General features: G+C 33.2%; 1 protein-coding gene across 1 annotated transcript; it reads right to left on the bottom strand.

The window, feature by feature from the left end:
• Window positions 1-1,238: 1,238 nt before the first annotated feature.
• LOC128242334 (malonyl-[acyl-carrier protein] O-methyltransferase-like) lies at window positions 1,239-11,156 on the bottom strand. Its single transcript, XM_052959443.1, has 5 exons — window positions 11,028-11,156; window positions 8,427-8,481; window positions 4,634-4,757; window positions 2,506-2,736; window positions 1,239-1,853 (listed from the first exon to the last, which is right to left on the bottom strand). Exons 3-5 carry the CDS (start codon window positions 4,748-4,750, stop codon window positions 1,356-1,358), a joined length of 846 nt encoding a protein of 281 aa, XP_052815403.1. The 5' UTR covers window positions 4,751-4,757; window positions 8,427-8,481; window positions 11,028-11,156; the 3' UTR covers window positions 1,239-1,355.
• Window positions 11,157-11,502: the final 346 nt, after the last annotated feature.

The raw sequence follows: 11,502 nt of genomic DNA, 5'->3' as shown, positions 1-11,502 counted from the left end.
AAAAATAGCAGATTTTAACTTTTTAGACATGATATATAAGTTTGACATTATTTTCTTATCAGAAACTTGATTAACACGCATAGATTTTTTATATGGTATATATGCACTGTGTTATTTGTGGAGTTTTGTGCTGTTGTGTCATGTTTCTTTTGTTGAAGAGGATTTTAATAGTAGAAGCTCTAACCTTTCTTTCGTCAGATAACTTGAGAATAATAATCAGCTGTCAGATTTTGTTAACATTTCTCCACGTGCTTAGAAAGATCAACTGCTTAAATGTACACATAGTAAACACCTGATTGAATTATGTTAATTCACTTTTATTTAGTGGATTATTTAGTACTTAAGCCAAACAAAATATTTTAGACCTCACATTTTCAAGTACTCAATCATAACCAATTTATCGGATCATAAAGAGGTGGGTTTAACAGTTCCTGTTTTAAAGGGGAAAATGTGTACGTTAGAGGAATAGCTTTCATTAATATACTCTCGAAAATTTACTCTCGAATATTACTTAATAGACTGGCAAAGTGGAGCTTATCTTATAATAAATATTTTGAAAATCAGTCTGGTTTTCTTAAAGGAAAGTCTACGATTGATATTATCTTATATTCAATGATTGCAAAAACATTTTCATTAAAGATTAAACTCTATTGTTGTTTCATTGATTATGAAAAGTGTTTGGATAAATTTACAATATCTATCTATTCTATAAACTTATAACCGAAAATATAAGGACCCGTTTTGTAAAAGTCATTCAGACGATGTACAACATAAAGTACCGTTAAGGCATGTGTACGATGTACATAATTTAAATTGTCTTCACATGGCCCATTCATCGAAACAGGAAGACACCATAGCATCCCATGAACTGATAGAATTTGTTCATTTTGCATCATGAATGCTCTCGAAAATGAATATCATTTTCGCTTGGTATGTCCAAATTCTAACAATTCACGAAGATAATGCCTAAAACAATAGTTTTGCCATTGACTAGCAAAACAAAAATTCTAACAAATATTAATGTTGTAACATTTACTGCTGAATAAATTCTATGTTTCTTTGGCGACAACTCTATAGAGGCCTTCTTTGTTCCTATTGGTGAAGTTACCAATGATATAGGTAACGAGTCAGGCGACTGGGCAGTGTTACTGAAATGAAGTCCTGAAATTCATTACTTTTTATATTTTATTGATATTGCTAGTATACTTTCATGAATACAGAAAATAGGTGTGCATAGTGTGAAATGTTACACACAATTTATGTAAATTTTAACTTTCCAGCAACAATGATCTACCAACATACAAAGTAACGGACTCCCTGTCCAGGCTCGATCCGTCTCTTTTGTCCAGCAATATTTACATTGCTTTGCAAACAAACAATGTGATCGATCCCTCGGTCCTGGCTCTATCTCTCTCCTTTGCCCATGCTTCAAGTTCTCCTCTTTCTTTCAAGTCAGAGATCTTCTCCTTAATTTGCCTCAATTCTTCCTCCGTGGCAAGGGCCCAATAAGACTCCGTATCTCTCCACCAGTCATGCAACGGGCCTTCATAGAACTCATTCTCATTCAGGTAGTGCTTGGAAAGTATGTTAACAGTTTCAACCAGTTCAAATTTGGCCGCAGAAAATGTACTTTCATAGTAATCCAATTCTGGCCAGCGTTTCATGTTGCGTTCTGTGAGGTTCTCATTGATCCGAGAAAACCACAGATTGTTTTTGAGGATATTCGGAAGTTGAGTGGTTACAATGAGTACGCCGTTTTTCTTGATAACTCGTCTTGCCTCGGTAATCGCCTTGGTAATGACGGGAAAACTACCATCAGTTGAAGAGGATTTAGGTTCTAGATGGTGAAGTACCTACAAACAAAAGAAATCAATATCCTTTCTATAATCATAACGATCAACGTCGAAAAGAGAGACAAACAATGTCATAAAACAACAACTATATTACAGAAGTATTGAAATATCGCTAATAATCATTGTGAGGGGGCACGATCAGTGACACGTTATTAAGAACTTATGCGGAGGTTAAACCGATTAAAAGTCCTTAATGATATGGTCAAAGATATTATTAACCGTATAATATTCCTTTCTCAATACAAAGACGACTGTTTTCATTTTAAAAGAGTTTATATTGTTAACTAGATCACATAAGAGACATGTTATTATATGCATATTGCAACTGAAGTTTTGCGACACAACTAAGAGTAAATCATTTTAAATCATTCAAATGCAGTTGGTTTCATCAATAAGTCACATAATCTAGACTCAACAAGGCTTTTATATTTATGAGCATGGACACACATACATGCTTATGAGTATGTCTGTACAGTTACTACTTTCAGAACGGACAGTTCCATAGTGAGTGAGGTACAATTAAAACACAACGATACTTACAATAATAACAAGGCAAAGGCAATAACATAAATTTGACCTGTCTTTAAATGAATTCCTAATGTATTTCCATATGATGCAAAAAATATAACAATTAAAAAAGAAGCCCAATTACCAAATTAAACATGACGGCGTCAAATGTTTTATCAGGAAACGGTAGTTCCGGTAGTTTGACCTCTAGCATCTGTTTGACGCGTCCATCCGCCAAGGCATGACCTAGTTTATCTCTCGCCTGCTGTAGCATTCCACTGGAGGCGTCAATCATAGTCACCTGACCAAGACCCCGTTCAAGGAGAGCACTAGAGTAGTTGCCCGTTCCGCAACCTGCGTCCAATACATGGATGTCCTATTCAACGAGATGTTATTATGTATTTCATCTATTCTTAGACTAATATCCAACCTGCTTTTGAAAGCTCCAGACTATGTGACATAACGGAATATAACTTATCTTGAATGAACAACGAGACAAAAGACTTGTATATTAAATATAAATATTTTAATAATCGAGATCAACGAGATGGCCTAGAACTGAACTTGACGTTCGTCGTTAAGTGTCGTTTAAGCAATCACTGAGCTGAATGCAGTACATCCTAAGTACAAGTAGTTAAGCACTTTCATGATCGACATTTATCATTTATCATATTTAAACGTTAAATACATTATTATTATAGTCATTATATTAGGCTAAATAAAGATAAAGTATCATCAATTACATGTTGATACATTATGATACGCAGTGTGTTTCATACAACAATGAGTTATGGTTGCATTATTATATAATAATGTTTTACTTAAAGGTATTAACATTTGATCACTGAAGTTCGGCACATTAAAGAAGTAGTACAATAACCTTTTAACCTTTTAATGAGTGGTATTCTAATGCATACAAATGTTAATTCGCTTGTATTAAACCACAAAATACTTAAAAATGTCATTTAAACCTCAGCCATAGCAAACGACTATTAAATTATTTCAGAAAGTGTTGTTGAGTGTTGACTTGATAGAGAACTCATCATTGAGAATGCATGTGAATGCATTCTCAATTGTCATTATAAAACATTTGCTTGAAGGTTTATATAATAATATATATATATATACAGTTTTGTAGAATATAGTTTTTGCTTTAGTTTGATGCAATTTTTTCTAATCCCAAAAATGACAACAGTACAAAGGCAGTCCGGGACTGCACCACGTTAGTTGTATGATGAATAGATTGATTTCTACAGTAACACATACAGTAGCGAATATTTAAACTCTTCTTCAGAAATAATATATTGTCAGATTCATTTTGTAACTATTTAATAGTTGGAACCGAAACCTTTAATATATCATTTATGCAACGTAATTTAATCTTTTCCTTGAGAAAATGATGCATAAACAAAATTAGAAATAGTTTCTGAATTCAACAATCTATGGTGTAATACATATTTCAATGAGTATAATCGTGGAATATTATAAATGAATATTTAGATCCAAAATATGTATTAAGGTTACTTCAGTCAAGTAATGAAATTCGTCTTCTAAGACATTGTAATGTGGGCAAATTCTTTGTTCTTCAACTGTATTACTCCACAAACTTTTGCATTTTGCCGACACGATGATTATCTCACCTGACTGAAAGAAATTAATAATTTTGGAATATTATATAGATATAAACTCATTGCGGTAGAGTTTGAATTCAAATCATGTAATGGGTATTTAACTTGAATACCAATATGTAGTATTATTGGTATACTCATCATTAATATCATAAACAGGTAAGGTGACTGGCACGTGCAACAGTACTGAGTAAGCCACTATGCCTAAAGCTGCACTCTCACAGATATATCGGTTTTACAACTTTTTTTATTTTTTGTCATGGAAAAAGCAAATTTTTGTGTAAATATCTGCAAACCAAGGATAGAAAAATGCTGACAAAAGATCAGATCGCTGATTTTTATATTTCTTTTCGAAAATTAATGTTCTATGGCTTAAACCGTTAGTAACGGTTTAAGAAAAAAAATCATGAAACATCATTTTTTTAACTTACCAAAGTTGCCAAAACGTACAATCTGTGAGAATGCAGCTTTACTGTCTGTCCTCTGTATTTACAAACGTTTCTTGTCTACTCATAATAAGGGTTTGAGCCATATACACAATCTATGCTAGAGCCCCCCATGCAGACTGAACTCATTTACGCTTTTCAAAATGCTTAGGAACGTTGTACTAAGAAATTATTCAACCGTTAAATTTCTTGACCATACCTTGAGCTGTTTGCTCGTAAGGAACTGAATCATGGCCGCGATGGTGTCCGAGGCAACTGGGACCCTCTGTTTGTCATAGTTGCGAGACGTTGAGTTGTAGTTCTCGTATTTGCTCATTGTTACGCTGCAATAGACATTTAACGGGAATATAAGTTGTATTTTGGAGCCTTTTTAAACTTCGGAATATATGGCCACGTAGCTATTAAAACACCCTTTTTAGAGGCTTATATTTTGTTATTTATACACAACTCATATGATTTTCATTTTTGAAAATTAAAGTCAAATGAGTTCATTGATGTTTCATGACTTAATTTCTGATATATAAATGACTTCAAGTTTTCACATTTCTCGAATGACGTCAACATCGCTCAAAAACGTTTACGATGTCATCGACAAAAACTTGAAGAGTGTGTTGCTTTAAAATTGCATAATTCTACCAGTGTTTCTTTTTCTTTTCCAAAACTCAAGTAATGAGAGATGAAAGAATTTGAATGCCATAGTTTCGTAATTTTCATTTTTTGTGAGAATTCAACTTTTCCCAGAAATAAAGTTGAGAACCAAATTGAGAACAAAAAGACAAACTTTTCGCCACCTGTGACGTTCCTATATATGTACGATTGATAACGAAGTTACGAAAGCAGCAAACTGTTTTGAACTGTTTTCCTTGACCTAGGAAAGCATTTGATTTAGTAGATGACGATTTTTTTGCATGAACTAAAGCATAACCATTTTACACAATATAATACAGGTTTTCTTTAAGTCTTACTAAGTTAAAAGGCAGCACTTAGTTAAAGTTTGTAATAAGCAATCGGATTTCCTCACATTTACTTCGGATGTAACACAAGGATCCATATTGGGACCACCGTTATTTACATCAATGGCAATACTTTCTGTAACAATAAAATGAAAATACATGTAGGCCAATTTTCAGATTTATCAACCTTCCAGATTCCTGGCTTTAGTTTAACAGAAATTGAAAATAAGCTTCAATTAATCTAAATCGCACAGAGAAATAGCCTTAGGCATGTTGTTAAATCCTACAAGATCGAAATGCATTACAGTCTATACAAAAACCAGCATCCAACCGGCATTTAGAAATATATGAAATGTCTTTAGAATTTGAATGTTAATAATTTAAATGCTCTTCAGAGTTATATCGATAGCAATCTCAAGTGGCTTTCCCAGACTGACTGTTTGTAAATAAAAAAAATCGTTATTAAAGAAAGTTATTTATCATATCGCCGACGAGATGAAGTATTTTAATAATTGATACATTATTATACTTATTTAAAGAAACGGACCCCAGGTTCGTATCATTGCACGAAATATCAAGCGTAGATAATTGTATGATCAAAGGGGATTGATATAGTTCGCTAAGAACCTTTGTTCTACGACAAAATGTTGTACGTACTTTTGACCCAGGTCTTAAGTCCCATACGATAGAGCTAAAATTGTTGTCAGCGTTTTAGGTATCAACCTTCCATTTAAGTATATACTCACACACGAATGGTAAAATTACCAACCTACCGCATTTATAAAACATAAGTAATGTTCAATGATACAATGAAGACTACAGAGACAATGACATGGTCGGCAACCACGGTACTTAACTCCGTTAAATTTCATAAATACCGTGGGACAAATGACTGACAAAATCTCGTTTTAATGAATATGCATGAGGCAGGTGAGGCAACTCTTTTTCCAATGAATTCGAATGTTTTAATTTAATTTTTCTTAAATAACTCTAAACTATCAGTAGCCGCCATGGCCGAGTGGTCTTTATTGCAGACAAATATCATTGTACTATTATTGTTCAATTCAAGCTTTCGTCAAAATAATTTTCAACGCGAAAGCACCTGGTACTTTACGGAACCAATGAAACCGCCTCATTATTTAGCCATGATAACGAGAGTTTCGTAGCCAAATTGCAAACGGTACATAACAAAGCATAAGGTAGTAAGTATCGGGGGTATCCGATGATGGGACAAGTCCAGTACTCAAAACTTTAAGTAAAAGCCCTGTGTAAAGGGGCTAGGGCCGAACATAAGACGCAGAATGAGAGGCAAAAATCTACAAACAGACCGCACAAATAGCTTTATCAATAAATGATAAAGAGTAATTTTGTAAGATAAAACTCAATGTTTTTTATCAAAAATCAACGTTCACTTTCAGTGTCACTTGAGTACATCATTATATTATTCGTTGTATTATTAAATTGCATTGGAAACAACACTAAGGGCGTCTTTGGGCGCTTGTTTCCAGGATAGAATCGAGTCGATTCGGAACGTGTAACTCGCGCAAAACGCCCTAACACCGGGAACCGGTAGTAGAGTTGTTCGCTGTAAATCATGCACGCATCGTTCTTAACTTTACTTTCCTCCATTTTGTTCTCGTGTAGTTCTCGGTCCTCCAGGTTTGTAGGTAGTGCGGAATTTTGACCCGAGAACAATGTTCTTGGGCCTTGTTCGTATCGTTAGGGCGAATGTATCTAGGATCGGACACAGAAGAACAAGAAGAACGAAGCGCCCAAAAACGCCTCTAGCTGTTTGCATTAAAGCACGTAAAACGACACATTATATTACAACGTCTATTGCCCTTGAATACTTTAATTTCTAGAGGCACAGCTATGATGAATGTCACATTCCTCAGATCTGAAACTTGGGCTAACATATAGAAAAGAGCAGGTTTAGGCTAATCGTTTTCTGATTGTGTACTTTTATGCACTGTGCTCCTTTTTTCTCCGTTATTGACAATAAAATAACAGTTCTATTGGACTAGTGCAAATGATACAGTACTTAACTTACTTTAAACTTGTCCTGCACAAAATTTCAAACACCAAGTGTATGTTTCATTTTATTACTGACACTAATTTAACAAGTAAGCCTCGGTGGAAAAGAGACTTACTGAAATATAAACTGTTAAACTATTTTCGGTGAATTCCTCAATCTAGGTACAATTAATGAAAATTTGACAGAATCATCTGCATAAAAAATTGTTTGCAAATCAATGTTGAAATACTTTTAATCTCTTGATAAAATGAAATATGTTGAACACCTGTTTGGAAATTAAAGTCAATTAATGGTAAAAAAATTTTTGGTCAAATCAGAAGGCACTATTTCTCAATTGTTCCAATTATATTTATATCAGAAAATCAGAAGTCGGCCAATATTGATTTAAAGTGACACTCTTATTCAATATCATGTATAACAAACATATATTTTGAGTGATAAACCTTTAACTACTTACCTAATAATGCATTTACAGAAAATATTAATTACTGATATCAAGATTGTAACCGTGTATTTAAAGCTGTAAACGCAAAAATATTAAATGATTGGTGAATGCTAAAATATTTACTACGATCTACTATAATCACAAATGGTAGAAATACTGTGTTTTATGCACATTTCTTTCAAATTAAAATATGTATACTTTATTAGAACCATTGTTTTCGACATTTATTCATCCTTTTTGGAATAATTAAACTATAGTAGTAATTGTGGTAAATCTTATGTGGGAGTAATAGTGCATCTTTGAAGCAAATGAAACGATATATATAAACAATAGCTTGCCCATTTAGTAGTTAGTTTACACAAGAAAATGTAGACCACTAAAATCTTAAATGTTACAAGTATGTCCTCACACAAAATAAATGGTTATGCGACTGCGTCCTATCACACGATTTATTGTTGTAAATGCATACCAAAAAACCTTTAACCTTTATATGATGTGTTTACCAGATTGTTATAAAAGAATTGATTATTTTTATGAATTGTTTATGAAACACACTCACATTTCCACGTGCTAAGTTCCTTCTACAATCTTCCACCAGCACCAGAAGTGAAAATCTGAAATGGTGAAGTGTTATATATATGCAGTTTTCTTAAAAACCTTTCAACGATGACGGTCTGGTTTAAAGTCCCACTGCGTATTATTACAGTCATTAAATATTAAACATTTGAAATGAGCTTTAAAGTATGAAGTAGGATAGAGCACAATATGTTTTTATAAAAAAATGTAACAAATGAAGATCAATGTACTGATATTATCAGAACTAGAATCAACTACCTCTTGGCCATATTTAAATTTGATACGTGACTTTACAAGTTTCAAGTTTATTGGCAATATCGGCAATACAGAAGTCTTTGGCCATGAACATACACATAGGATGAGATGAACACAAATTGAAATGGTGACAAATACAAAATAAAATAAACAAAAATCAAACCAAAAAAGCATTTTACACGTACATAGGATAGAGAACACAATACTAATTTACTTTATTGTACTATCTAGCTACGAAGCAACTGCATCATTCGTGACTTTACAGGACGCAATTATTTTAATAGGCGTATGTATAGTTTATACCTTTAACTTAGTAAACATGTTAATTTGTCGTCATAAGAAGTAAATTTTGAGTACTTTACTGGCAAATAACATCCAGCAAATTTACAAAGTCACAATGATTTTACTTTATATTTAAACAGGACGCAATTATTTTAATAGGCGTACATAGTATGCCTTTAATTTAGTGAACATGTTAATTCGTCGTTCTAAGAAGTAGCATTTGAGTACTTTACTGGTCAATAACTTAAAATTAACAAAGTGACATTGATTTTACTTACTTTTAAATCAGGGGCGTTACCATAAGGGGTCAAGATGAAGGTCCGTCAAGGTCGTAATTTCTGGGCCGCAATAAAGGACGTGCGCTCCAGAACCGAAACATAAATGGTTTAAAAAAACTGAAAAGGATAGATTTTCAACCCGCTCCCAAAGAAAAACATGACTAATTTAAGTCTGGAAAAGTGCATTCTGTAATATTATTTGCATTTTCATGCTCTCATATTGACATGAAAATGAACGCTTTGGCTATTTTAGAATCGCCGAACCAATTGCTCATAATTCCGAAGGACTTAAATAAATAAATAAGAAGAGTTGTCATTTGATATAGAAGCTGATCATAATTGAGGCTGGGTCGCTCCTATGGGATTTAATTATCGATTGATCGCATTTTATCTTGCTTTCATGTCGTATAAACGCACCAGGTAAGCACGCAAGCAAATTACATGAAGCGCGCTAGCGCGTTTTGGTAATTTGCTCGCTTGTCCTGCTGCATTACAGTACAAACGCAAGAAATCAATGCGATCAATATCAATATTAACATTTAAAACAAATCTGCATCACGACTAAAGATTAGCAAAATCATCTGCATTGAGTATTTGTTTTTTAAGAATTGTAACCGACAACATACGCTTGTATACTTAAGTATCTCTATTAAACTGTTTGTTTTGTGGGGGGTTTTCGTTTAAAAATATTTAGCCAAATTGTTAATTGATTGTCAAATACGCATTGGCGGCATGTAAGTATTTTGTAAACAATAGTTATATATTCACTTCATTCCTAAAATGTCAGACCCTTTCACGAAGAAAGTATCAATTAATTTGTATTAAATATTTTCGTAACTTAATTTCCTCAAGGACATACAGCGGGGCGCTGATCATTGTGGTGTAATTCCATCTTTGACTTAGTTTAGTACAACGTAACCTTTTTACCCAAAGCGTGGCGGAAGTTGCGCAGTAGGTCATTGAAATTTCCAAGCCCACGCAGAACATTTACAAGCAGCATTGTTGACGATTTTCTCCAATCCAATCTGATTAAGTGTAAATTGTATATTCATGCAATATGTCACCTTTAGTTAACCATATTCAAAATCAATACAAACATATATGTATGACAAACATACATTTTGAGTGATAAACCTTAAACTCCTTACTAGATAATGCATTTATGAAAAGGATTAATTACTGATAACAAGGTTGTAACTGTGTATTTAATGGCTAAAAACGCAAAAATATTAAATGATTGGTGAGTGCTAAAAGATTTACTGTGATTAATTATCGACTCATAAGGTAGAAATACCGTGTTTTATGAACATTTCTTTCAAATAAAACTCAATATCCTTCATCCGTTTTGGTAAATTAAATCATATGTATAAAGTGTGGTAAATCGTATTAGTAAGAGTGCATCTTTAATACATATGCAATCAAACTTGAACACGTAACTGAAAAAATTCCATTATATTACAAAAAATACACATCTTTATTTTTTGATCGCCTCGAAATATCTTATATTCAAAGATTATTGTCATTGCTTCATTTACGAAACTTTTACATTCTAGGTGTGTTTCGAGTATCAAAATCAGCTTGAATTTGTCCCGAGAGGTGATCATAAGTTCAATTTTAAAGATTATACGACGTTCGATTGTCTTTAAGTGCAAACAATGAATATCCTTACTAATCATGAGTATCTTACAAATAAGTAATTTTCATTATTTATACCTGGGACAATGCAAGATCCGTTTTTTAATTTTATAAATTATATAGTAGATATATACCTTATTAATACGAAAGAAGTCCAATATGTCACCCAAAAAAACTTAAGCGGAGTTAATATATGAATATATTTTCTCCAAACAATTAACAGTTAACGCTTTTACTGCACAAAAGTCTTATCGACGTTGTCGCTGATCACTCATGAATTGCGTGTCTTGTTTATATTTAACTGCCTTATTATATGACGAGATATCGTTACCCATGGTAAACCAAGGATAATCAAAGCGCTGAAAGCACTGATGGACTAGGGCTTCATCTAGGGGAATGTTGATAACCATGTTCTAAGCATTAAACAAATCGGCTCACATCACAAGGGGTCACTGTTTAATGGGCTAGATTAAACTTTAGACTAAAACTGCTTGCAAGCTGCAAAGGAAATTTTAAAAGTGTGGGTAGAGGGAGGTGGGGGGGGGGAGGGCTAAAGTGTTTAATCAGATAAAGTCATAGTTCTTTTGAAAATCTCAATGTCGTTAAATC

The sequence above is a fragment of the Mya arenaria genome, chromosome 8 (genome assembly GCF_026914265.1).
Source record: "Mya arenaria isolate MELC-2E11 chromosome 8, ASM2691426v1".
Lineage (NCBI taxonomy): Eukaryota > Metazoa > Mollusca > Bivalvia > Myida > Myidae > Mya > Mya arenaria.
The sequence above is the reverse complement of the archived record's forward strand: the minus strand, read 5'-3'. Positions and strand labels throughout refer to the sequence as shown.